Genomic DNA, 26,847 nt, shown 5'->3' with positions numbered 1-26,847 from the left:
ATGGGAATAAAGCATCTCGAAACCATTTTTTTTCTAGAAATTTTAATTAAAAATCACACGAAATTTCGGTGTTTTATCGAGATTATTTTCTAGAATATTACAGCAAATAAATAATTTATGCATTATCTGAAAGTTTAAAAAGTTATCTTTTCCATGATACCAATGTATTAATTATAATTTAAATCTCTGTTTTTCAAGAATTTTTTAAAAACTATCTTAACCATATTTTTTAAAAATTTATTTTCCGTACAAAATAAAAATAGAATTTAGCATGCACGAGCACGTTATGCTTGCATGAGAAAAAAAATTTATGAATGTGTTCCACCACGTCGACTAAAGCTCAATTCAAAAGATTAAGTTGCCTCTCACTGCAAACTAAATTTAGAGAAATGCAATTTTCAGACATATCTAGAAGAAATAAAAAACATGAAGCATAATATTTTCTTGAAAAATCAATACAACAAAGAGGTTTCTGTGACTCTTAAAGTATCTGCATTATTAATTATGCGATTCTATATTATTTAAGATAAACATAGTTTAAAATACATGATATATCCACGTTAATCGGAGTTCAATAGTTAATTTCTGAACCGTGAACAATAAGAATTCATGCCTGTACGATTTAATTTAATGAAATTCAGAAGAGCAATTAAAAAAAAATGGCGCAGCATGGCCAAAACCTTGGGCCCTTGAGCCAAAAAATCAAACAAAAAAAAAAGATATTTATTAAATACAACAATTAAAAAACAGTCGATACTACGGAAAAAAAATAACAGTTACAATTACAATTGCAGATGATTTTTTGTGAATATTAATAAAATTACATTTAAATATATGCTTTTATAAGTATCAACAAAATTACAATTACACGTCTGCTTTTATCAGTATAACCAAAATTGCAACTGAACGGTAATGGTTGCTATTATGATGGTGATAATTACATAGTACCATTTTTCGATGAAGATTCGATAACATCTAATAAGTTAGTTTAGTTTAGTTATATTAACGTCCCGTTTGAAGCAATACTAGGGCTAATTTGGGACGGGCCTCGTAATTTTGAACCGCGGTCAGATGACGAGGACGACACCTGAGCTGGAACCCCCTCTCCATACCACACCACACCACACCAGCGGGAGGACGTTTGGTCATGACGGATTTAATGTGCAACAGACCCCCTTACACGACGGTTCTAATAAGAAAAGAGGATACAAAGGAAAGAATTTTTTTTGTTTTAGTTTGAGGGTTTTGAAGCCCCAAAATGCACGGGCAGAAATTTGGCGATATATCACTTTAGAGGCATCAATTTTTCGCTTTTAAGGTTATTATAAAATGACAAAGAAGGTTGTCATATTTGGAGATTTATCACCAGCAAAAAATTACGACTTTTTAATTTTTTTTTTTTTTTTTTTTTTCTTTTTTCCCCGAGTTGAAAAAGAAAATTTTGGTGCTCGAACGATTTTGAAAGGGGGGGGGGGCAAAAGACATCGTTTTCGAAATATCGACACATGTATAATCTGATAGTCATGTGATTGTTTAAAACAGGTTTTTAATTAGTTTTTTAGTGAAGAAAATTCTGGTCTCGAGAAAAAATGTTAGAACGCGATTGATTCTGAGATTGTCGGAAACCATCGCTATTCTATAGGTTCTTAATTACGAAATATGAGTCATGTGAGAACATGATGTTTTCCTGTCCGATTGATACCACGTGAGTTAAAAATAATGTTCTCGCATAATAACTTGAAATTTGCGATAGCAATTTTTTTTTCACTTTTTTACATTTTTTTTAATTTGGCCAGAGTAATCGAGAGTATTGTTTATATAACACTACATTTTTTATACCGAGTTATATATATAAAATACAATGGAAAAAGGATGAAATTAAAATACACAAAAGATTATTCAAACAAAATAAAAACAGTACTTTATTGGATAAATTACTTAGAATTTTTCTATAAATTTGCAACTGAAATTTTTTTTCTGTAATAAAAAAATTCCTGCTGTTAATTGCGTAGTAATCCTGATTAAAACAGCCTTGAAGGCTACCTGGCTATTTCAGACGCCTCTTGTAAAGTATCAGGAATTACGAGATTGTTCGTTTCTGGGAGGAGTAGAACAAGAAATCCAGCTGAGGCTGCTAAAATTCCGAAGAAGAGTTGCGGTACAACAGGATGAGTAGCCTTACCCTACAAAATAAAAAATGTACGTTGATATATAACATTTTAAAGAGATGAACGTAGAAAAATTTGAATACACTGAAGGGCACAGAATAGAAATTCTATTTATTCAATAATTCTAATCAGGATAAATTGTTCTTAAACTATTAGAGCAAAAGAAAAAAAAACGAAGAAAGATTGACAATAACGATTTATCTTTAAGCTAAATAAGTTGGTTCAATAAATATTTTATTGGAGAAAATAAATCTATTTTCAATAGTCAAGTACTGATTATTGTAATTAAGAAATTTTTAAAATTTGGAAAATATTAATAAATACTGTTTGTTTCAGTATTCTGAGACAACCACTTCTCGACGATTGACCTTGACCTTCTTTGACCTTGATTTTTGCCCAATTAGATTTTTTTTTTTTTTTTGTTATTGTGTAAGTGAATATTGTGTCGTTTCTGACTGCATTATTTTAATTCAGTCTGCAGGTAATCCGGGTTTACTTTATTGTTAAATGTAAACATCTCTTCCTTTCATGTTTCCTCTCACCCCTATTTTGACGAATTAAACCCATCCTAATGCATGCGCAAAAGCGTGGAGGGTTCTAGAATCCGTTCAAACAAAAAGTAATTGTAATTACTCTGAATACCACAATGCTACATAATGAACGACACAATTCACATAAACGTATTTCAAACTTAAAAAAAAAAGACCATTTATTTATATTTCTTGAGTGAATACATTGCTACCTAAAATTAAATGTATTATGTGGATACTAAGTATATTTAGTGAGTAACCAATTCAGAAACAAGTATTTTTGTGCAGTTTCCAGTTTTGATTTCGAACTAACCAAAATAAATTCAAATCAAATGATATTTTTACGTTGCGTTATTCCAATGATGCGCTTCTATTGAATCAAATATGTTTGAATTAAGTTCCACAATGTTAATATATAGAGAATATTTTTTTTTACTAGGCTAATGTAGTACAAAAATTTGAATTACATTTGTGTACATTTTATTCTTTTTGAGTTATATGAGAACTTTTAAAAATTACACATTGTATTTTTCATTCTCTGAATAGAATTATACATAATGTTAATTTTTCCCTTTAGGAGAGGTAAACGCACTGGTAGCAAACTGCATATTCATTATTTTTTCGATTTTCTACGAAGTAAACATTAAAAATACCATAGAAAGTAGCAAGTTCAATGGTCTACGTTTTGAAGAAAAAAATTGAGAGAAAAATAAAAATCCTTTCGAAATCAAATTTACTCTCACAAATTTCTTGCTTCATCTATTTTTTTTCTCCTTCTGATAATAATGAACTACAAAATGCTGATGACTATTGAAATTTAAGCATTAAAATTTTCAGATTTCTTATTTTAGCTTTTCTTGAATTCTTTCGAACTCACAGTTATTCACAGTTATATGCAACCTATTTACTCGTACTTGTATATAACTTGCCTATATGTAAAATATTTATTAGCTTTTAGAAATTCCCGCCGAATTTAAACATCAATTAAATTTGATACTATTGTTGCGTTTGTGTCTCAACAAAAATGGAATGCAGACAAACTCCATAGGTTCATATTTTCCATGTAGGTCTATATTTTGTAATTTGCCGTTAACTAATATTCGTTATCCTCATAGTAAAAATTTAAGAAATGAATGTAACGATAGAAGGATTGAAGCCAGCATATCATCTAGCACAAGAAAATCCTGAGAAAGAGAAGCTTACAACACCAAATTGTGTTAAAAGTACTCCTGCGCCACGGCCAGTTAAGATTCAAACCAAGGAAACTGTGCCTCAACCTTATCTTAAATCAGCTTTAAGACAATTTCGAACTGATTGAATTATTAAGACGCCATTAAGATTCAAAATTTAAATTTTAACGATATTTACTTCCTTAGCTTTTTTTCCCACAATATGCAATTACTACAAGTGGATTTTTTTTTTGTTTAGTAGAGTTGATTGTTTCAATTCGTTGATAAGCCACATTCTGCTCTTATATCTATACTTACTAATTCTCTGACGAAAGGAGCGATGATAGAGCCGATTCGAGCACTCACTGACGCCGAGCCGAGCCCAGCATTCCTCACCACCGTGGGGAATATTTCAGCGGTAAATACATAAATGATACCAAAAGCACAAGTGATGCAGAATTTTCCGAATAACGACAAAATGCTGCCGAGCCACCATGGATCTAAAAGATATACAGAAAGTGAATCAGAAAATAGCTCTCCATTCATCAACATTGATGAATGGAGAGCTAATTTTTAAATAGTTCTCCATTCATCAAAATAGTTATCAGTGTTTGTTTTCGGCTTAACCCAGTACGAGGGGCTTTTAAGTTTGGTTTGGTTTAATGGCTCTAAAGTCTTGTGTGGTTATATTGCGCAAACATTTTCTTGAAGTTATTTATCCAATTTTTGAAGTTATTCAAACATAAAAAACATAGCAAAATGAAAAAACGAGTAATAAAGATAGCTTAGCCATTCCTGCTTCATGTAAAAAATGAAAAGTAGTTTGTGAGCTATCTCATAGCAAGTTTTTTAAAACCTATATCATTACAATAAAATAGTTTTGACTATATATATCAAAATTTGGTCAATGCACAAGTATAACTTTAACACATTATGTACCGCATAGAAAACGCTAAAACATGGAAACTCTCGCCTGGGACTGTATGTTTTTAGACAATTTGTGCATTATTTAAATCATTATAACTACGAGAAAACCGATTTTTTTTAACATATATAGACCAGTACATATAGTACTGGTACATATATAGATAAAATGGAAAAATATTCATATGTAACTAGTATGTAATTCGTATCTAAATAATTTCTGCAAAAAAGCTCGATTTTACAAAAACTTGTTTTTTGAAAAAGAAATTTGCTGTTATTTATGCAATGTCCCTTTCTATTTTTATAAAGTAATATAGAACTTACTTAGCTCAAATGTTCATAAAATTGTTAGATTTCTTTTTTCGAACTGAATTACTTGTAGAGCAAGAATTAAAACGATTCAGCATTTCCGTTAAAAAGATTTTTAGCACAAAAGTTTTCCATTTCAAGATTTATGATCAATTATTCAAGATATATATAAACAGTCTGGTATATATTCAAGATATATACAAACCGTCTGGTATCGGGTACATTAGCAGACAAGCTGTTCCTGCTGCTCCCAAGCTGATGGCCAGAGGATTTCTTCTGCCTTTGGACTTGATCAAATAATATGTCACCACGTACGCCGGCACTTCTACGAGACCGTACGCAACATAGTTCACAAAAGGATCACCTGCTAACTCATTCGTGTTGTATGTTATCCCATAGTACACGAAAGCCACCACGCACCTAAATTGGAAACAATAGAAGGGAAAAAAGCACTTTAGTGTTTCGTATTAGAAAGTTAAAATTACATACAAACCATACGAGTGCAGATAATATTTGGATTTACCAGCAAACAATCTGAGAAAGATAATATCGCAACTTAATTTAGATTTCGATTCTAGATGTTATTTATAATCCATTTGCCTTGTCTGTTATGGATAATAAAATTAACAAAATATCTATTTTTAACTTAAGTTAAAATGTATAAGTAAACAGGATGAATGCATGTTGTCATCAATCATATAAGAATGGTAAAGGGAACATAGTAGTTTGTGTATTTTTTTTTCGTGTGAATTTTAGCATCTATTTATTAATGAAGTACGTAGAGTCTTCCACATACGAAGAAATGTATGCTTTAAGATTTTTTTTAAATTTTATATACATGTGGTGAAAAAGTTCGTTAATCACCACAACATAAACGACGGCACGACGATCAAAAGTACGTACAAAAGATAAGCGATTATCGTTTTATGCAAGATGATGCTAGACCTCACCGCGCTCAGCAAAACTTCGATCTCTTAGCGGAATATGTTCACCATAAATTGATCGGATTGGATTCCATTACAAAAACAGGCAAGGTTATAGAGTGGCAACCTTACACCCCAGATTTTAACCCATGTGACGTTTCTTTTTGGGAAGGTTTGAAAGACACAGTGTATCTCACATAGCCCTCAACATTGGACGACTGGAGGGCATCAATTGAAACAGTGGTTAAGAAAATTGGAACATAAGTTTTGCAGAAAGCAATTGCAAACTTCGATACCAGACTTCGCCATGTCATTTGTTCGAATGGCTGACATTTCAGAAATCTGTTGTATTGAAACTTCTCAATAAACATTTTTTTTCCCTTGTTTTGTCCTCTTTTCTTGAAGTTTTCATTACACAAGCTTCACACCTTAAGTCGACTATGACGCCACATATTATACAACAAAATACTCGTCTTGACGTGTTCTATCCGAATCTATAAATGTTTGACACTGCATGCCTTGTGGGACACTTTGTACTTTTATGGTTATACATAGTATTTTTGATTCATTTTTATGTGGTAGAATATTCTAAATTTTTTAAAAATATCTCTGTATTATAGAGCAATGTTTTTAAATGGGGAATGCCCCTTACATCTGCACCAACCAAATACTGGTTTCCCATCGGTATTTTCAATGTCAGAAAAATGTTTAATGCTAATGAAAAATTCTCGCTATAACAGTATTTGATATCGGAAACGTTTTCGATAAAGAAAGTTACATATTTCAAGCGTCAGCTTATATGAATAAAAATAATTCTTACCACATATAAAATACTATAAGCGTATTTCTCAGGAGCCCTGGTCTCAGCAATTGCAAAATATTGGCGTTTGAGTCTTCCTTTTCTTTTACCTAGAAAAACATCGTATCCGATTTCAAAATTGTCGATCTCAAATTGTCAGATGAATTAAAAAAAATACATGGATTGTATAATAATATATGAATATATGTATTATTGTTTCTAATTTTTCTTCAAAATAGACAAGAAAGTTGAACTCTTTGTCAATGTAAAATGACATAACAGCCCTAAATAAATACTTAATGCAATGTTCTAGAAATATATAAAACTCTTTGTATTTGAATGTTTTACATTACAACAAATACTGTAATAATGATAGAATTTTTGTTTAATCATATGGAACGTTCAGTCCACCGATTGGAGTAACTCGAATTCAAACGCGTCCAAAATATTCTTGGGAAATATTTTACTCTAAATAAAACTATTGTTGATGTCGTGGCTGGTTCGTGAGTGCTTTGAATAAATAAGCAAATAGAAAACTTAACAACAAATTTATTGCAGATTCGTTCGAGTTACTCTGCTCAGTAATTCCTTCTCCTCCAAGAGCAAACATTCGAATGACATCACTCTTTTAATTACACTCGCGCTAGTTGTCTAGCGCCATCTATGAGTGTTTATTTCCTAACGCTTCAAAATCCAATCACTAAAGTTGAACTTCAGGAAAGAACATACTCTTCTTCATGAGCACAACAGCCCCTTGCAGACCTTGGCTGCCTCAACTGCGCGCACTTTCTAGCTCTTTCTATCCCCCGAAATTCCTATCCAGTTCTTTATCCTCAGAACACTCAGATTTCTTTCCACAGCATCTAGCCACCTTGTTGGCGGTCTTCCTCTGGCTCGGTATCCAATAGGATTTTTAAAAGTGGATATTTTGAGGGCACTGTTTTCAGGAGTTCTCCATATATGGCCGAGCCAACTTAACCTATTGTTCCGGATAACCAGTGTTATCTGTGGTTGCCTATAGAGTTTGTATAATTCAAAACTGTATCAAGTTCGCTAACATCCTCTCTAGTACTGGGCCAAAAATAGTTCTAAAGATCTTTCTCTCGAACTGAGAATGCTGAATGTCCAAGTTAAGAGTCCAAGTTTCACTTGCATAGAGCAGAACAGGCATCATAAGAGTCTTATAAATTCTTAGTTTAGTTTTTAGACTCATTAAGTCCTTCAAAATCTATATCATATTTCTTTTTCACAAAATCAGCGAAATCTGCTACAAAAAATTCCTATATTTTTAGAAAGAATTGATTCACAAAACCATCTGCGTTTAAATCTTACAGAGTGGAATAATTTTTCTACAAAGCAGAGTTGTATGAATCATTGCAAATTATATTTCAAAGCAGCGATTATCTACTACGAAAGAAATACGATAACCCTGCCAATTACAAACAATACTCTCTCAGCAGGTTTTGCAGTCTCATTGACATGGCAGAAAAACACCTAGTAAAGTTTTCTATTGGATGTAATTTTCGAAAAATATTTATATTAGTGCTTCTTAGAAATTTATTAAGAATTGTTAATTACAACGAAAAGTGACATCTTAAACTTTTTTCAAAAACTTATAACAAATTATACGTATTGGCTTGATGATGTCCGCGTTACGACTGAAAGAGGGGTGCAGTAGTTTCTAAAAGATAAAGATTCCTGAGCACCCGAGAGCAGAATTCTGATTTCTAGCTTATATGAAGATGACACTCACTTGCACAACCTCTTTTTACAGAGAGGCTCTTTCATACACCTGACAAATAGAACACAGGGGAAAGAGCAACCATGCCCGAACCCGGGACGCCCAGATTACGGGAAAGACGCGCTACCCCTAGGCCAGGACGCCGGCACTCATTAACTTCAAAGGGTTAATTTAATCTTTAGCCTTTCGCTTGTAATTTGCAACACGACTTTAAAAAAAAATTGAAACAGGAGAGAGAATTTTTTTTTAAAGTTGTTTTATTAAATTTGGTTCCATCGCTAATTTCTGGAAAAAAATGAGTTGCTTTTTAACGATAAAATCTTAGACTTTTAATATCATATATATTTTCGTGTATTAGCTTAGAATTTTTAAAACTTTTCTGAAGCCGGATTCCGTAGTTGGCTTATTTACGGAAATCTCTAATTTTGAAAAAAAAAAAAAAAAATGTTAGTTTTTTTTAACCGGACACAAGCAATAAATCCTAAATATCGCACAAACGTATCACTTCTTTTATTTCTTAAGTTTAGAAAAAAAATCAATATTCAAACGAAGTTATTTTGTTGAAATATTCTTTGCGTGAAAATAAATTTTGTTTTCAGAATTGCTTATTACTATTTTGTTACGTCGCCATCAAAATTACTTTCGAATTTGCTTTTCATGTCGAGATGTTATGCTCCTTTTTTAGAATTGTCCTGAAATATTAAAAATTGAAATGAAATATTTGTAATTTGAAATTTACAGCATAATAATTTTTCTTCTTGTTAAAAAATAATATAGAAAACAAAAGCAGCAAAGATACAACAGATCGCGTGCAAAACAGCACGTAAATAGAATTAAAAAATGTTAATTTCAGATAACGTTACTTGCATTAAAACTACCGACACTGGAGTCCGGCGTTTTATTTTCCAGCGACTAGATTGAAAAATACCCTGCGGTTTCAACTGCTCGGCGTTATTTTCTGTTTGGACTTCATATTGATTTTTTTTAATTTCTATTTCGGCTTATATACGAGTTTTGAATTTTGGGTGATTTTGTAAAGAAAAAACGCACCCATCTTATACACGGCTCGGCTTATACTCAGAAATATTATTGGGTTTAAATTTTCAGTATTACCTTACTTTGAAACTTATTTTAAATCGTATACTTGGCCTTGATATCTATTAGTAATCTCTAAGTTTGTCATCAAACAGATTTAATATTCACTCATACTCTACATGATGATCACAAATTCTTTTCTAATTAAGAAGAAATATTGTAAACAAACTATCATAATTTAGTATATGGTTGATTCGAAACCTTATCAAGACGTTTATAAGGATTTTAAGGAAATCACTTAAATCAGAAAATTTAAATATGAGCGCTCTTGGTAGTTCGAAATATGTTTAGGTGTTATTTCCATTTTTGCCAAATATTGTCCATCATTTCGGTTGCCACTCTATATAGAGGAGCATTTCTGATCCTAACTGAGTGTATGGATATTTTCAAATAGCATTGCAAACTGTTCTTAAAATAATCCAGAAACTGACAATAACCAATAATAGCAGATTTGAATTATTGCAACCGAAGAATATACTGAATTCTTACCTTCGTTGACCCCTTTTGGATTGCAATCGAATGTCAAATCAAATATTTGTATATTAGTTACGCTATCGGTAGAACCAAAAATGTTTATTGCTTATCTCCCTTGGAGTGAACATCAAATCAAACCAAGTAAGAGATCGGGGAAAGAGGGGTGCAGTAGCTTCTGAGGGTAAAGATCCCTGAGCACCCGAGGGCAGAAGTCTGACTTCTAGCTCATATGAAGATGACATTCACACACTCGCGTGTACAACCCCTTTTTACAGGGGAGCTCTTTCTCATACCTCACAGATAGAACACAGGGTAAAGAACAACCATGTCCGAACCAGGATTCGAACCCAGGACGCCCAGATCACGGGGAAGACGCGCTATCCCTAGGCCAGGACACCGGCATGAAAATTATTGCGTAAAAATTATTCTGTAGTAAAAGTCTTATGGTATTATAATCAATGGTATTTTAGTAATAAATTTTTTGAAAGTGGGAAAATATTTTATGGCCAACTTGTTTAAATCTAGAATTGTTTCATGCAAAGTGAAGCAACAAGAAAGATTATAATGGTCAATAAATTTTACTTGTAATATTAATGTTATTTCTTGTTTACAGACTGATGCGCGTGTATCCTGAAGCACTGAAAAATTTCCCATTGTGACGAATTTTCTCTTTAAATTAGAGCAAAATATGTTCACATCTGCATGTATATTTATAGACGAAAGCTTTAATGAAAGCTGATGATCGATAAGATTAAGTAACTCTACTTGATCTTTACGAATGTTTCATATCGTAATATTTGTTCTTGCATACATTGTAAGTAATATGTTTTAATATAAATTAAACCATGTTTGCCTTGAATAAAGCCGAATTAATAATGCGGATATTGTAAAAGATCATAGAAACCTTTTTTTTAATTTATTTTTTAGAAAATATATTTTACATTTATTTCACTTCATACAGACACGTGCTGAAAATTGCACTCTTATTGATTTAATTTCCAGTTAACTTATTTTTTAATTTGAGCTTTTATCAATGGAATGGCAACACATTGATAAAAACTCATTTTTTCCTATGCACTCATATGTTGCTCGTGTAGGTTAAATTTAATTTTTATTTTCTGCGAAATAAATAGTTGAAATATATAAATATTTTTTTAAAAAAATTCATTAAAAATAGAAATTTTATTTATAAGTTAAATTATAGTAACATTGAAAATATTCTTTTTTTAAACTTTAACTTGAAGTAAAAATCGTGTTTGTCCGATAGCCTTTTTGGAAGTTACAGCGGAAAAACGCAGAAATTTCGCTTAATTTTTAATTAATTAAAAATTGGAAAAAATTGCTCCCATGTGCATATTTCCGACCTCCAAGGTATACTAGTGCCAAATTTTGTCGCTGTAGGTTGAACGACAGTCTATGGAGCGCCACACACACACACACACACACACACACACACACACACACACACACACACACACACACACACACACACTGAGCTTTATTATAAGTATATAGATAATATTATAGCCTAGAAAAATTTATAGATTTGTTTTAAATCAGCTATTCATTAAAAACACACAAGACAAAATCCCTGAGCACAAAAATTTATATTACAAACCCACAATATAATTCGAAAGGATTCAGATAAATCTTCATGCTTGGGTAAACATATCAAAGTAAAATTATTTTTCATTGAATTAAATAAAATTCAAGCATTACCAAATAAATAAAGTTTACAAAGCAAATTAGATTACCTAGTTTTTACCTTACTTGTCTTAGATATGGTATCTTGCAGTATCGGCTTTATATCCTCAAAATGAATTCCATTAGTTTTTGCAGAATTTGAAAGTACTTGCATCAGTGCAACTGTTTTCCCGCGGGTTAATAACCATCGAGGGGATTCAGGAAGCACCCTGAAAAGTTTGAGTTTTATTCGATTAAATCGCAATGAAAAGTAATTAAATTATTCATACCCTTTTCGGAAAAGTTGCATAGTTTATTCTGAAATCTTTATGTCCTTAAAAGAAATATTCAAATAAAAAAAATTCAGTACTATCAGGGGAAAGAAAATATAAATATGAGTATTCATTCTATTTTAATTTGTATATGAAAACTGTATACAAAAACTAATCTTGTTAAAAAACATTTTTTTGGAATAATTAAACCTTCATCACTTGAGGATCAGAGAAAATTGCAATATTCCTAGTGGATGCTTTTGCGTTGGCACAGCATCAGTCATCTCCGTCCTCACAGCATAGTTGCCAAATACTACATTGACACCAAATATTGTTGGAGACTCGGCATAAATTAAACCCAAATGTTTGCATCAGATCCAGGCGTATTAGCACTGGGCGCTTCTAAAATAACTGCAACTGTTTGAATAAAAAAGTAAAATCTTTGAGCAGTATATTCTCAATTTCTTTTTAAATATTGATCAATACCAAATTAATTTCAAATTTTACCAATAATTTTAAAATAGCGTGGCTTTGGCAGCGATAATCGAATCAGTTCTGTTCAAAGAATGGTCGTAGTGTTTAAAAGCGACTAAAAACAAGATGAATTAATATTACATAGGTAATGGAATAAGTTCAGAATACATGACACATGTTTCAAGGTTGTTATGTCACTAATGTGACCTTGGCAGTCGTCCAAGTCCCACTGTTTCATTCTCACTTACGGCAAAAATAATTATGTCACGCGACAAACACATTGAAATTTATTCTTGCCTTAAAACATTTGTTGGAGAGAATGTGATGCTATAGGAATGTAATAGGGAGTCTGTGCTTCTCTATAGCGTTAATAGAAGATGTTAAAAGTGCTTAAAGGTAATCACTCTCAGTTGAAGATGAACTCTGTATCAATGATTGCTATAAAGAGAGTAAAATCGAACCCTGCTTCAGTGATATTAAAAAAATAACATCGAATCATATTAAGAGACCTATCAGAAATATTGAACTCTTCATTAAGTGCCACTCACGCATTACTCAGAGTAAAACTGTGAAAGAGGTGTGTTAGCACACTTGGGGTCCAAGCTGTGGAATTTACCCTGTTCTTTATTTTTATTTAAAAATTAACATCAGATTTCTCTCCTCCCTCTTATAACCCAGATTTAGCCCAAAAGATATTTTCTCTTCAAGACTATGAAGCGACATCATTAGGATAAACATGTCCCAACATCAGAAGCAGTGCTAATGTAGTAGAGGCAATTTTAAGAAACCTGTAAAAATTTGGCTCCCAGGATGGGTTTGAAGACTATAAAAAAGGCATGATAAATGCACTGCATGCAATGATTACTTTTTGAGAAACAGCAAAGCTTGAAGTATAAGTATCGCTAATTATTTGTAATTAATTTATGCTCATTTTTATCGAATAGTCTACTTAATAAATACTAAAAGTATTATTTTATTGTTCGGGACTTACCACCAAGATGAAAGGAAAACAATGGACGGAATTGTTATAACAAGTTGTACGTGGAACCAGTCTTTCAGCAACAAGACAATGCCAGGCAGAATCAGGTAACCGAAGACCCAACCAGCATTTATCCCAATGCCATACAAAGATCTATAATCAGGGCCAATAACTTCCATCACTGCAGAAAAAAAAATAGTTCCAATTTTTAAAAAAATAGATACATCTTATTCCACAAACATGGGTTCAATTGTATTTCAGTTTGAATCGGTTCTGATTTGCTTGATAATCTTCAGTTTTTGTAACATAAATAGATTTAATGAAATCAACTTTTAAAAATACACAAAAGAAGTTTTCTTTGTTACAAATGTATACTATTTTTTACTTCTTGATTCACAATTCATTTCATAAACAGTATGGAATTTTATGATTTCTTCTAAAACTCACCACCAAATAATGTACATTGAAGATAATCAAAACTTGATTCAAACAATCAATTAGCTGATGGTTAAGTTACGGAGATAGTAAATGTTGCATTATTGTTGAAAATTTGCAAGCGCATAAAATTTCGAAAATCCAGCACAATATGAAGGAAGTAAAAATCATTTATAACAGCTTATCGTTACAAATAGAAAAGAAGTCAAGTTCCATAAAAGTACATAAAAAGCTACCATTTCGCTAAGCTTAAATAGTAAAATAAATAGATAAAAAATAAAATCAATTATTTTAATCAAAATTTCGAAATAAATATAAAATAATTAGACAATATTTTTACAAATGGAAGATACTGGTTTAGTTATGTTATCGTAGAAATTTTAAAGTGACACTAGAGCTATTTTGGGACGAACCTCGAAATTTTGAACCGCGGTCAGATGATAAGGACGATACCAGAGCTGGTGCCCTCACCTTCACCAAACTTCCACACTACACCAGCGGGAGGACGTTTGACCCGAAAGATTTAGCGTACAGCAGACCCGTTTACAAAACGGCTCTTCGGTGGAATCGGTTCTCGAACCTGAAACCCTCAAGTTCCGAAGCTGGGACTTTATCACCATGCCATCGCGGCTCAGAAAGATATTGAAAGTATGCTTTTATTAGCATGTGATCGCAGGAAATAGTCCGAAACGTTGAGCATATTTTAATTTTTCAATTAATAATTTTCTTGCGACTTTCATTATGGTTTAATTTTCTACCAGTATTTATTATAATCTCATAATTATAATGTAAAAAAAAAGTTTATTTACTGTTCGTTTCAGTAACCTGAGGCGACTACTTTTCGACGATTTTATCTCATTAAGGGGTGACAGGCGGAAGGATGTGTGCATTTCCGGAATTTACTTTATTGTTAAATGTAAACATTTCCTTTCCTCTTCCCTAACACCCCCAATTTGCAGAATTACACCATCCTAACGCATACGCAAAAGCGCAGAGGGTTTTAGAATCCGTTGGAAAACAATACGTTGTCTTACCCAAAACAAAAGCCGTACTGAATGCTCCGGCAGAACCAACGGCGACGAAGAACCTAGCAATAGCAAACATGAAGAACGAGGTAGAGAAAGCACATGCGATTGCCGATACCACAGAAATAGCATTGCAGATAGTTATTACTGTTCTCCTGCCGAATCTGAAAACATAAAATACATCAAATTAATTGAAATTATATTTAAGAGAATTCATATGTCTGTGCATAGATGCCGAAATACAGGGTGGTTATAATTAAAGTTCCACTTTGAAATGGTCATAAAAGGGAAACTATTGGACCAAATGTTATCGAATTCGGTAATAGTTTAAAAGAGGTCATAGGAATATCTTTCCCGCCAAAAAAAATAATTCAAACCTCACCTCCGGGGGGAAATGGCGCTGTATTCAATATTGTTAAGCAAAATACTACATGAAGACATCGGTTCAAAATGTGCTTAATCGTTTCTGAAACATATTACAAAACATGTTCATTTTCTGAAAGCAACTTAAATCATATTACTGCATTCTCAACAGTAGCTCTTAGCATATCAGGCGGAATGTAATTCACATGTCGGTGTATTGAATCTTTCAGTTCCGCTAAATTGTTTGGATTATCACCATAAACAGTACTTTTGAAATAAAACACATTGAACATGCTTTGCAACATACTTCAGAAACGATTCAACAAAGCATGTTCAATGTGTTTTATTTCAAAAGTACTGTTTATAGTGATGTTTTATTAAATTTTATCTTTTTCTTCACTGATATTCGTTCCTTTTATTGTTCAAAATTCAGGAATTTTTCTATGCATATATAATTATAGCTTTTCAGTTATGGCAAAGAAATTAACATTAGCGAATAACTTCTCTTTTATCATCACCAGTTTGTTTTTGACTGAGTAATAAAAATGTAGGTAAAAGAATGTGGAAAAAAAAAACTTACTTGTCGGCAAGATATCCAAACACGGTTACAGAGCACATATAGCCTGCGATGAAAATTGATTTGGACAAAGATATGAACCATTCACGATCGCACACCAAATTCCACTGCAACGGAAAATAATTCGTTCACAAATTGTATCAAGAAGATTTTATAACAAGTGTTTAAAATAGTGCGGGGAAAATAATTTTATTATGACTTGTGGTGGAATGAAGATCCTTATGATCCGTGTGGTGGAAGAAAGAGGACGTATGTTTTCGGGAACATTTCTTTAATAATCACATTTCACACAAAACAAACACGAAAAACAAGACAAGACATTAACGCTCGCACCTTAACAGAACAACACCTCCTTATAATGACAATCGCATTGCAATATGGGATGCATACCAAATCAGATATCGCCATCTATTATCCAAAAGAAAAAATAGAGTACTGCAATTGCTACAAACTATTTTTCTTATCTCACTTACACACTAACAATAATAGTCTGCAATACATAAGGTATTCATTTAAAAAATTGAAAATAATAAAGAACATCGATAAACTTTTGATTTGATACAATCTAATAGTTAAAAGGTATTGCAAAAATGAAAAAAAAGTTTCTTAGTATAAAATACCCAGATTCCAATTCAAAATTCGTATATTTTCATAACACTTAGTGGTTGCTTGTAACGGTAAAAATAATTTTGCAGAACGATAACTTTAAAAAACAATTGCTATGAATTTTTCTTTTCTTGCTAAAATTTGTAGAACATTAAATAAATTAATGTGTATTTCTTTATAAAACAAACGATCTACCTTTCAAGAAGTTTTCGTCAATATTTGATACAAATTTGCAATTTTTGTGTATCTCAATACTTCGCTGTTCGGAATGTTCGGAAATGTTCGTGTTCGTCAATATTTTCGCTGTATCTAATTACAGCGATGGAGATGTTTGCATTCATACTTTTCGGAATAAAATACATCTCAAACAAGAAAATTCATGGATATCTAGGAGTTTGATTTTTTTTTTCCTTGACGATACATATTAATTTTTCTTAATATGCAGCGTGGTTATAATTGAAGTCCCACTTTGAAATGGTCATAAAAGTAAAACTTCTGGACCAAATGTTTCCAAATTTGGTAATAGTTTAAAGGAGGGCATGGGAATTTCTTTTCTGAAATAAAAAAAAAACTTATTATGCAGGGAAAGGGTGCTGTATGCAATATTGTTAAACAAAATAAGACATGATAAACCAACATGTGCATAACATTCCTCCTTGATATGCTAAAAGCTACTGTTGAGAATGCGTTAATGCGATGTAACTTGCTTTCAGAAAATGATGGAAGCCAAATTGAACATGCTTTGTCGAACGAACACTTCCGATATCTTCCTGTCTTAGTTTGTTTGACAAAATTGCATACAGCGCCATTTTTCCCCTGGTGTGAGTTTTTGAACTTTTTTGAAAAGAAATTCCTATGAAATCCTTTAAAATTTACCAAGTTTGATAATATTTGGTTCAGTAGTTTTTCTTTTATGGCCATTTCAAAGTTGAACTTTAATTACAACTACCCTGTATTTAAAACGTGAAAAAAGCGCAAATAATCAAAAAATTATAAAATGTAACAGCATTTTCCGGAAGCATGGAATGGCATGGAAAATCTAACATGGAAGAAGTTGTTGCGAATAAAGACTGACGACGTGTTTGCTTTGTGAAAGATTGCTGCTAAAAAATTGAAATCGATTTATAAATCAAAGGTTGTAGCGATGGATATAATAATCGTACTCGTCTTCTGCTAATGTCCTCTGCGTATACGAGTGACGCCAAGAGGGGATTATATAAAACAAGAGATGGATAGTATTTACCACTCTTCTCTATTTTAGAAACTGTTCCATTTAGTACTTTTGAATTTCAATTTAATTTTAATTGTATTAAATAAATTCCTTTAGTTCACGCATTTATTTTATCGAGCTCGTCGGCAAAGGTTGGGGTATAAGTTAATGCTGTCATTGACGATCAGCATTACAAAGTAACGAAAATTTAAATTGTATATTTTACAATTTTTATTTTAAATCTCACTTATTTTCAGAGAACGCATATAATATTTAATTTACTGCGTACGTAATATTTAATATTGGATGTAAGCGAAATTATTTATATTGCATCACTGAATATTTCGTAGATAACAAGCTATTTCTTTCTCTTAAATTCTATTTATCTTTATTTCGAGACAACATTAAAATGGATCTACAGGGTGGTTATAATTAAAGTTCCACTTTGAAATCATCATAAAAGGAAAACTACAGCACCAAATGTTATCAAACTTGGTAATAGTTTAAAAGAGATCATGTAAATTTCTTTTCCATCAAAAAAAAAAAAAAACTCGCCACCAGGAGGGGAAATGGCACTGTATGCAATATTATTAAACAAAATAGGACATGAAGACAGTGTTTAAAATGTCTTCCATCGTTTCTGAAATGTGTTACGAAGCATGCTCAATGTGGCGTCTACCATTTTCTGAAAGCAAGTTAAATCGCATTACTGCATTCTCATCAAGAGCTCTTAGCATATCACTCTGAGTATTCCTCTTACTGAATGATGTCTTTGCAAAGTACGCCAATCAATGCCATTTCATGCATAATAACATGTAACGAGAAAAGCATGGTCTTGAATGGTTAGAGACATTATCGATTCGTAACAATGAGAACTCTGACAATCAAACTTACTTTTATTTGGAAAACCAAATGATGAGTAAAGCGCATCTGCATAAATCGTTTGCTTCTTCCTGCCGTAAGCCAATTACAAGACATTGCGGTTTTATATAATCCCATAAACAGTTTCATTTCAGAAACGATTAAGAACATTTTAAACCGAAATCTACATGACTTATTTTGCTTAACAGTATTGCATACAGCGCCATTTCACCTCCTAATGGTGAGTTTGATTTTTTTTTGGTGGGAAAGAAATTCCCATGACCTCCTTTAACCTATTACCAAGTTTGATAATATTTGGTCCAGTTATTTTCCTTTTATGACCATTTCAAAGTGGAACTTTAATTATAACTACCCTGTATATCTCCAATGAATTACTCAATAATCTTGTTCAAACGAAATGATTTAAAAGATATTCATCCTACTTACTTCTCCTAGAACTGTAGACTTATAAACAGAATCGTCATATTCCCAAGAATCGCAAGAGACTGTCTCATTTTTCATTGTAACGCTGAAGGAATTCCACGCCATTTTTGAGATATTCCAATGTTTATATCTATTAGAAGAAAAAAAAAATATCAAAATTCCATCATTTTACAAATTATTATTGCACTATATAAAGCAAATTTTGAATCTTTAAACTATATATTTTGCAAGTTTTATTATTACAAGCAACAGCATTTTCACTAAGAAATTTTGAATTATCGTCGTGTAAATATGTTGCGAAGAAAATTATTAATTTTAATTACGTTACAAACCCCTTTGAGCACATAAGCACGTTTGTCACTACAAAGAATTGAATGAAGTGTAAAAAGACTCAAATGAAACTAGAGACTAACACACTAACAGCTGAATGCTTCAAATTCGATATTTGAACATACTACTAATTGAATGAGAGTCCTATACGATTACATGTTTAGAGACAGGAAACAGTAGAGATGGGTAAAATCTAATTTGGTAGGTACGAATCATATGTGCAAGTTACGCTAGAGAACGTCTTGAACTTGCTAAAATAATATCCATATAAAAGCACAACAATTGAGAACTAACTAAAATAATATCTAAAGTGTTATACTCTTATATGGATTAAAAAATAATGCGTCACAATTAGATAATCTCATAGATTTTTTTTTAGTTTTAGTTATATTCTAAATATGATGGATATGGATAATCGCGTTTTAAAGCTATGTTTGGACGAACCTCACAAATTTGAACCACGGTCAGAGGATTAGGACAACACCTGAGCTCACTATGGCTATGTTTGGACGGACCTCACAAATTTGAACCACGGTCAGAGGACTAGGACAACACCTGAGCTTACTCCCCCCCCCCTCCCCAAACTTCCATGCCACGCCAGCGAGATCATCTTAGAAGGAACGGTTGAGAATTTTGCATGCATACTGCATCTAATTAACAAGTAAAATTTGGACTTCAAGAGGTAAATTTATATTTTAAATTAAATAAAATAAATTTGAAATAGAATCTTGAAACACAAATTATTATTTGCATAAATAAAATACTTTTTTTTACTATAAAGTGATTTTGTCGCATTATGAAAGATTGGTAGGAAACTACGTGAACTTTGTTTCTATCCCTGATAAAGCAGGTTTGAATCTATGGGATATCAAACCTGTTTCTATCCCTGATTGATCCCCATTGGAAAATTAATGCGAGACACACATTACTTTTGCACTGCTATTAAAACAAATAAAAATTTCCAAACAGATCGTTCAGACACTGCAATGAATAAACGTAAAAAATCGTCATATTCCAACAAAGAAAAAAAACCCAAGCAAATAAGAGATGAATACAGATTTTATATCCCATAGATTCAAATTTAGAAAACAAACTCTTACCCGCATGATTAAGTAAAGAAAGATTAATACAGACGTTCCAAGTAATTTAAGTAATTAAAAACAGTAGTAAATACAGTAACACATTAAAAACAGTAACACTTTCCAAGCAGAAAAATACATTAAAAATATTTCCTCACGTTTTCATCTTTGTTCTAATCATTCGAATTCAACTGAAATCCGTTTCACTGCTTTTTTATATTATTTGCTCATAAAAAAAATGTAAAAAAATTACTAAAATTACTAAAAATGTAAAAAAATGTGTTATGAATACCACAGCCATACGCAGAAAAGGGAAAAAAAGGAAAGGACAGTACTAATTATTACACATTTCTCGTTGTTGGCATCTATTTTCCAAAATGCGTGCGCATATATGTATCTTAAATGTCAATTTATTCACTGATAAAATGAATTTTCAGGCTATATTGAAAGAAGCGAAACTTCAATCGTAAAATGGAAAGATTGAATCAACATTCAGCATATTCTTAGAACAGAATATTTCATAAAATTATATATTGCAGAAAATCAGTTGCATAAATTTTACCTAAATTCAAAGAAAGCACACATGCGCTATTTTTAAAAGTCACCGAATAAATAATGTTTCCATGTTCAATTCTATCACGATGTGCGCGATGTTTAAGGAGCTATAGGACCTTTAGCAGCTAAAACAGACCTCTTAAGTTGTTCAAATAGGATTGTTCATACTGTAAGAAAAAAATTTTAAATTAATTTATTTTTCACCGCAGTTTTATAAGACATTTAATCTTATAATTATAAATTTTTCAGTCAATGAAATGATTTTCGTTGATTAAAATATGTGAAAAGAATAAAACGTACTCTGTATAAATATTCGAAGACAGAATTTGTTTGTGAGAAAAGTTTTTCAGAAAAAAAAGCGACTTATTTTAACAAATGTTATACAATTTGCTTCAAAGAATACAGCTCGATAACCATGTAAAGTGATAAATATTTTAATAGATTACTGAAGTTCTTTTACTTTTTATATTTAAAAAAACAAACATTTTTAGCATATTAGCGAACACTGAGAAAAGTATCCATAATATTGGTTTGATGTCGAAGGATTTTCTTTATTAGATGTGTATAAACATACCTGGAAAATTTCATGATGATGCGATGAACATTTTTGTTTAATCCTGCACGCATTCTCTGAAAATGTAGCATTTAAAAAAATAACTTTAAAGAATGTTTCTGAGTGAAAAGACTACAGGGACCGCGTTTTTGACTATATCTCTTAAACTAATAAACATGCGCACTTGTGCAATATCAAAAAATATTTAGAAGGGTTCGGGCTATCAAATGAAATAAAAAAAATCAATGAATTAAAGATTTAAACGATCCTGTACCCCCTTCTTGGGCCCCTGTGGCCTGGTGGTAAAGTCTGGGCTAAGGAACCGAGGAGTTTCAAGTTCAAGACCCGATTCCACCGAAGAACCTTCGTGCAGGTGGGTCATTAAATGCATACGTTAAATCCGCCGGGACCAAACGTCCTCCCGCTGGTGTGGTGCGGAAGTTTGGAGAGGGTGTGCCCCCTCAGGTATTGTCCTCGCCACCCGACCGTGGTTCAAAATTGCGAGATCCGCCCTAAAATAGTCTTAATGTTTCTTTAAGAAAAGGGACGTTAACATAACTGAACTACCCCTCCCCCTTAAGTTGAATGCCAGTGATGAAAGAATAAAAAGCATAATGCCATTTGCAGTTCAAATAGACAACAAATTCTATCTTCACAATACCTGAAAACAGAGAAGCTACTTTTTCTTATGTTTTGAATAAACGAAATCAAAGATTTTACTAGCCTATTATAAAAAGTATAATGCCATTCCGGTTAATAATAAACCGGAATGGCATCATCAATTTAATTGAACAGAGCCCTCCCCCTTGCGAATGTCTCACCTTGAGCACTGCTTGTCATTCGGAGGCAAAGCCATTTCTTTCCATTCCTCCACAGTCAGGCTGGAATTTGGGGGTCGGGCGCACCAGTAATCCAGATTAGGAGCAAAAAAAGTCATGGCCAGATTATGACATGAAAAAGGAATAAAAATTCCAATGCATACCAACAGAATCCTCCTTTGCCAAGGCCCTTCACCCCTCACCAAGTTCATGAGGTCTTCCTTCCCCTGGACAGCTTCATGAAAAGGATTGCATTTTTCTTTGTCAAGTGCCGCCATTCCTGTTAGAATGCAAATTGAAAAAAATAAAAACATGTTAGCATAAAAAAAATAACATGAAAATGGGAGATAATTTTTTTTTGCCACAAACTACTTTTTTGAATCATCTGAATGTCTGTGGTGACTTAACAAATTGATCATCAGATCCAGGGTTGTTCATTAATTTATAATCCATTATTTCCAAAGATCCTGTAAAGAAATATTGTCAGATCTTAAAATTGTCAAGTCCTTAATTCAATTTCAATTGTTCATTTTTAGGATTTTAGCAAAGTTAATAAATATGTAACATTTGATTTAGAGCAAAAGAATTACATTGCATCTTATGTACTAACAAGACTTTTTCACAATTGCGATGCGTAAATTGTTGGCACCGTTCCCAACAGACGCTGGTGAGTCGATCAATATGCGTTTAAAAATTGATTTGTCTCCCTCTTATAGGACTGGGTAGCGACTGCGTGTAATAATATTATGCTATAACGTGAGGAGAGATTTTCACTTTCACTACAGAATTTGGAAGATAAAAATTTAATTTTTATTAATCGAGAAGAGCAATCTGTGCTTAAAAGACTGATAATAAAATATTTTTAAGACACATCATAAGTATTTCATTTTCTACAATTTTATTAAGAAATGATAATGTGATAAATGCGCTTTAGCCGAAGCAAAGGAACTAAACTTGACAGACTAAAAGAAAGATGCATTCCCGAAATCTTCACAAAATTTAATCGTGTAGAGTAATTAGTGGTGAATTTTAAAATTATAACCCTTTACACTCGCATGGTAACTCGCTTACCATTCAAGACGGCGCAATTAATTTTGATTGTTAAAAATACTTTCAAAGTAGTAAGATGCAACTTAATTAAATGGAAGAATTCAACTTTAAACAATTATATATATTTATTTCTCGAAGAAATAAGTCTTTGTATTAGGTGAATAATTATGCATCGAATTGCTTTTCCGAGTGCAAAAGGTTACTTACAGTTACAAAACTGTTTTGAAGAGAAGCGCTTTACCCGATTACCCGAGATCTAAGATCGGGTTATAACCTTTAGCCGATTGTAATAATTGCTCTCTAAAGGGCATCTCTCCCAAGAGCACTAAAATATCTATTAATCTCTTCTTCCTTTAATAGTGTAAATAAGGCGGGACAGGCATAACGTGTTCTGGACACCATTACCAGAAGGTGCGAAAGTAAGCTTAAGAACTTAAGAGAACTACTTATATTTAACTTTCTAGCCGACGAAGTATACATTAAAAAATATAATAATCATCACAAAATTGGATTTTAGGCGTATGAATTTTCACATTTCAAATATCTCTGATCTGAAAAATTCCCTTTTCGGGGCTGTGTCATTGGATCCATGCGTGAGAGTCATAAATAAAAACCATTGACAGGCGGAAGGAAATTTGTCTCATAACAAGGAAGTTGTTAATTTTTTTCAAAATTTGAACAAAAACTATCTTAATGTAATTTGTGATCATCCATCCGTTTATATGTGGACATTATTCATAAAAAAGGTAGGAATAAATATAGAAAATATTTTAAACCATCCAGTTATAAATATGCATAGAACCAATTCCATCAAAGTTCTGACTGATTCTCGGTATAAGAACATTGCTACTCAATGCAATAAGAAGTAAGGCATCATTAAAATTCTAGATCTATATAAAATGTCAATTCAAATCAGATGTCTATGAAACGAATGTATTCTGTTTTCCTCACTTTACTACAAAACACAAAATTCATCTTATTGTATTATTCATTACACAAACGAACGCAAGAGAGCATACTTAACATACTTTATCTTAACTCTAAATCCTAAGATTTTTAAAAATTAAGACTAAACCGAATCCAATCGGATTCTCATTTCCAAAATCCAGTCTTGCAGGCGATGAATTTCACCTGCACAAGGAATCCAGACGTCTTTAGCCATGTACAGAATATTAAAAAAAATTGATTTTTTTAGATAACAATTTAAATTTTGCAAAAGTAATGAAGTATTAAGTTACATAAAAATATATTGACAAATGAAATAGATACGTATTAGAAGCACTTATTTTTCAGGGAAAATATTGATTTCAATTTTTCACTTCAATGAATTTTCTATTCATTTGAAATTGTTAACAGATCTATCAATCTTTTTGATCCAAGATTCGTACATTGTACGTTGATTTAATCCAGTTTTGGTAACTATTCTCGTACTGGTATAATGTTGAAAATATGCAAAACAGCGAATATTTTTGGATTGGAACGATGTTTCTTACTTATAAAAAGGTTTTCTGAAATGTAGAAATGGATGGATATTAAAATGTATTTTCAGTTTTTTGCCACTGAAGAACTGCATAGCAATTAGCTGCTCATGTGACCAATAAAGCCTCAAAAAGTTTTGAAATGTATTTGTTTAGAAGGAAACTATACTTATGTAGCTTAACAACAACACTTTTTGTTATATCATATAAGAATTTCCATTTCATGTAAAAAAGCATTTGGATTTACCATCCATACCTGTAATAAATATGTCAAATGCGAACAAAAAAAAATCAAGCTAAATTTGTTTAAAATGATAAGTTAATTTTTGCTCTTGCGTGAATTTTTTTCTCACTTTTTTTACAATTCAGAACTGGAATACGAGTCAAAAATCGTAACATTTATCGCATCAATCGATATTTTTCAAAATCGTTTTCAATTCTCACAAAAAATATGCATTATTTATACAATTACTTATACAGTTTACATTTATTTTAAAAAGAATTTTATATCACACAAATAAAAATACAAATAATTGAAATTCCTTAATTTTGATCCCAGTTTTTTTTTTTTTCGCACAATCAAACTTGGCTAACAATAACTTGCCCCACAATAAAAAGAAAAACACATTTATCTAAATATTCTAATTAAGAAGCTATTAAAAGCTATAGTAAGACATACACATTTTAAAATTGAGATTTTTATTGATACTGGAATTTTAAAACTTATTTTTGGGGCATTTTTCATGTTAAGATATTATGAAGAATTATTATGATCTATTTCAAAGTGTTTTTCATACTTATATTTTAAAAAATCTCCCGTTTTCAGCCTAGTTGGTACTATGCATTTTATGAAATGCTACATTCCAGTTGAATATTCTGAAACTATGACCTTAACTATCATTCAATTAATAAGTAATGAGATATCGGCTTTCATAAATATATTAAAATGATGAAAGTTAAAAATAGTTTCGACCATTTTGTTTTAAGCAATCAGAAAACATTTATTAAAAAGTAGCAATAATTTTACATAAAATATTAAATACGTACAATCCTTACTGTTTCTAAAATGTACTTAAAATTGCAATAGATGATTTTCAAAAACTGCCGATAGATTTTAATTCAAAATCGTCTGCATCAAAACAACTATTAAATTTTGAAAAATTAATTAAAATTTGAGCAAACGCTGCTCGAAAAATTAAATTGATATCAATGGAATACTAATTTTTGAATTTTATGATTGTATAAAAATATTTCTTGGGGAATGATTTGTTCTGAAGTTACTGAAGAAAAATCTCAAAAATATGTTAATTTCTAATTAATTGGATACATAATTAAATCATGTACTTCGAAAAGTTGACAATATTCTTTCTATTGTCTTAAATTATTTCAAGTGAGAAAATTTTGGATGAATTTAGTTTAGGGTGAGATGTGGAATATACCGACATAGCTAAAATGCCTTTTGTTTACATTTAAATTAGTAAGATTGGATTTATGTTATTGAAATCTATTATCTCATAATATTATGTAAAAATTGCGATACAAGTACATAATATAGAATAAATTTTTAAGTTAATAAGCATTAGGATTAAAAGTTCTTAATAAGGATATTTCTGAATATTTTTTGTAAGATTAACCGTAAATAAAAAAAATGGATTTAATTATCTGGCTTTAATTGATATTTAATAGAAATATTTTAACATAAATAAATTTCTGAGAGTGACAAAGTTCGACAAATTTGCATGATGAGAAATATTTGATTAAATTAAACAAGGAAGTTATTTTACAAATGCTAAAAGGTATTTTTTAAAGATATTTTAAAGAGAAGAAAAATAGCAAATCAGAGAAAAATATTCATACCTTTTGAAGTAAATAATTTAAGTTGTTGTAACAGTTGATGCTTCTAGGAGTAAAAGTGATCAAAAA

General features: G+C 31.4%; 1 protein-coding gene across 2 annotated transcripts; it reads right to left on the bottom strand.

Moving 5' to 3' along the window:
• Nucleotides 1–1,990: 1,990 nt before the first annotated feature.
• On the bottom strand, nucleotides 1,991–26,847 carry LOC129976142 (organic cation transporter protein-like). Of its 2 annotated transcripts, none has more exons than XM_056089553.1 (11): nucleotides 26,782–26,847; nucleotides 22,400–22,676; nucleotides 19,065–19,191; nucleotides 15,944–16,047; nucleotides 15,010–15,164; nucleotides 13,553–13,721; nucleotides 11,898–12,045; nucleotides 6,844–6,932; nucleotides 5,306–5,520; nucleotides 4,186–4,367; nucleotides 1,991–2,183 (listed from the first exon to the last, which is right to left on the bottom strand). In XM_056089553.1, the coding sequence occupies exons 2-11, from the start codon at nucleotides 22,672–22,674 to the stop codon at nucleotides 2,040–2,042; spliced, it is 1,608 nt and encodes a 535-aa protein (XP_055945528.1). In that variant the 5' UTR covers nucleotides 22,675–22,676; nucleotides 26,782–26,847; the 3' UTR covers nucleotides 1,991–2,039. The 2 variants fall into 2 exon arrangements, with proteins under 2 accessions (XP_055945528.1, XP_055945527.1); XM_056089552.1 differs by lacking the exon at nucleotides 26,782–26,847 and adding an exon at nucleotides 22,769–22,845.

Source organism: Argiope bruennichi, chromosome 7, assembly GCF_947563725.1.
Source record: "Argiope bruennichi chromosome 7, qqArgBrue1.1, whole genome shotgun sequence".
NCBI classification, from domain to species: domain Eukaryota; kingdom Metazoa; phylum Arthropoda; class Arachnida; order Araneae; family Araneidae; genus Argiope; species Argiope bruennichi.
Note: the sequence above shows the minus strand (reverse complement) of the source record. Positions and strands in the feature narration are given on the sequence as shown.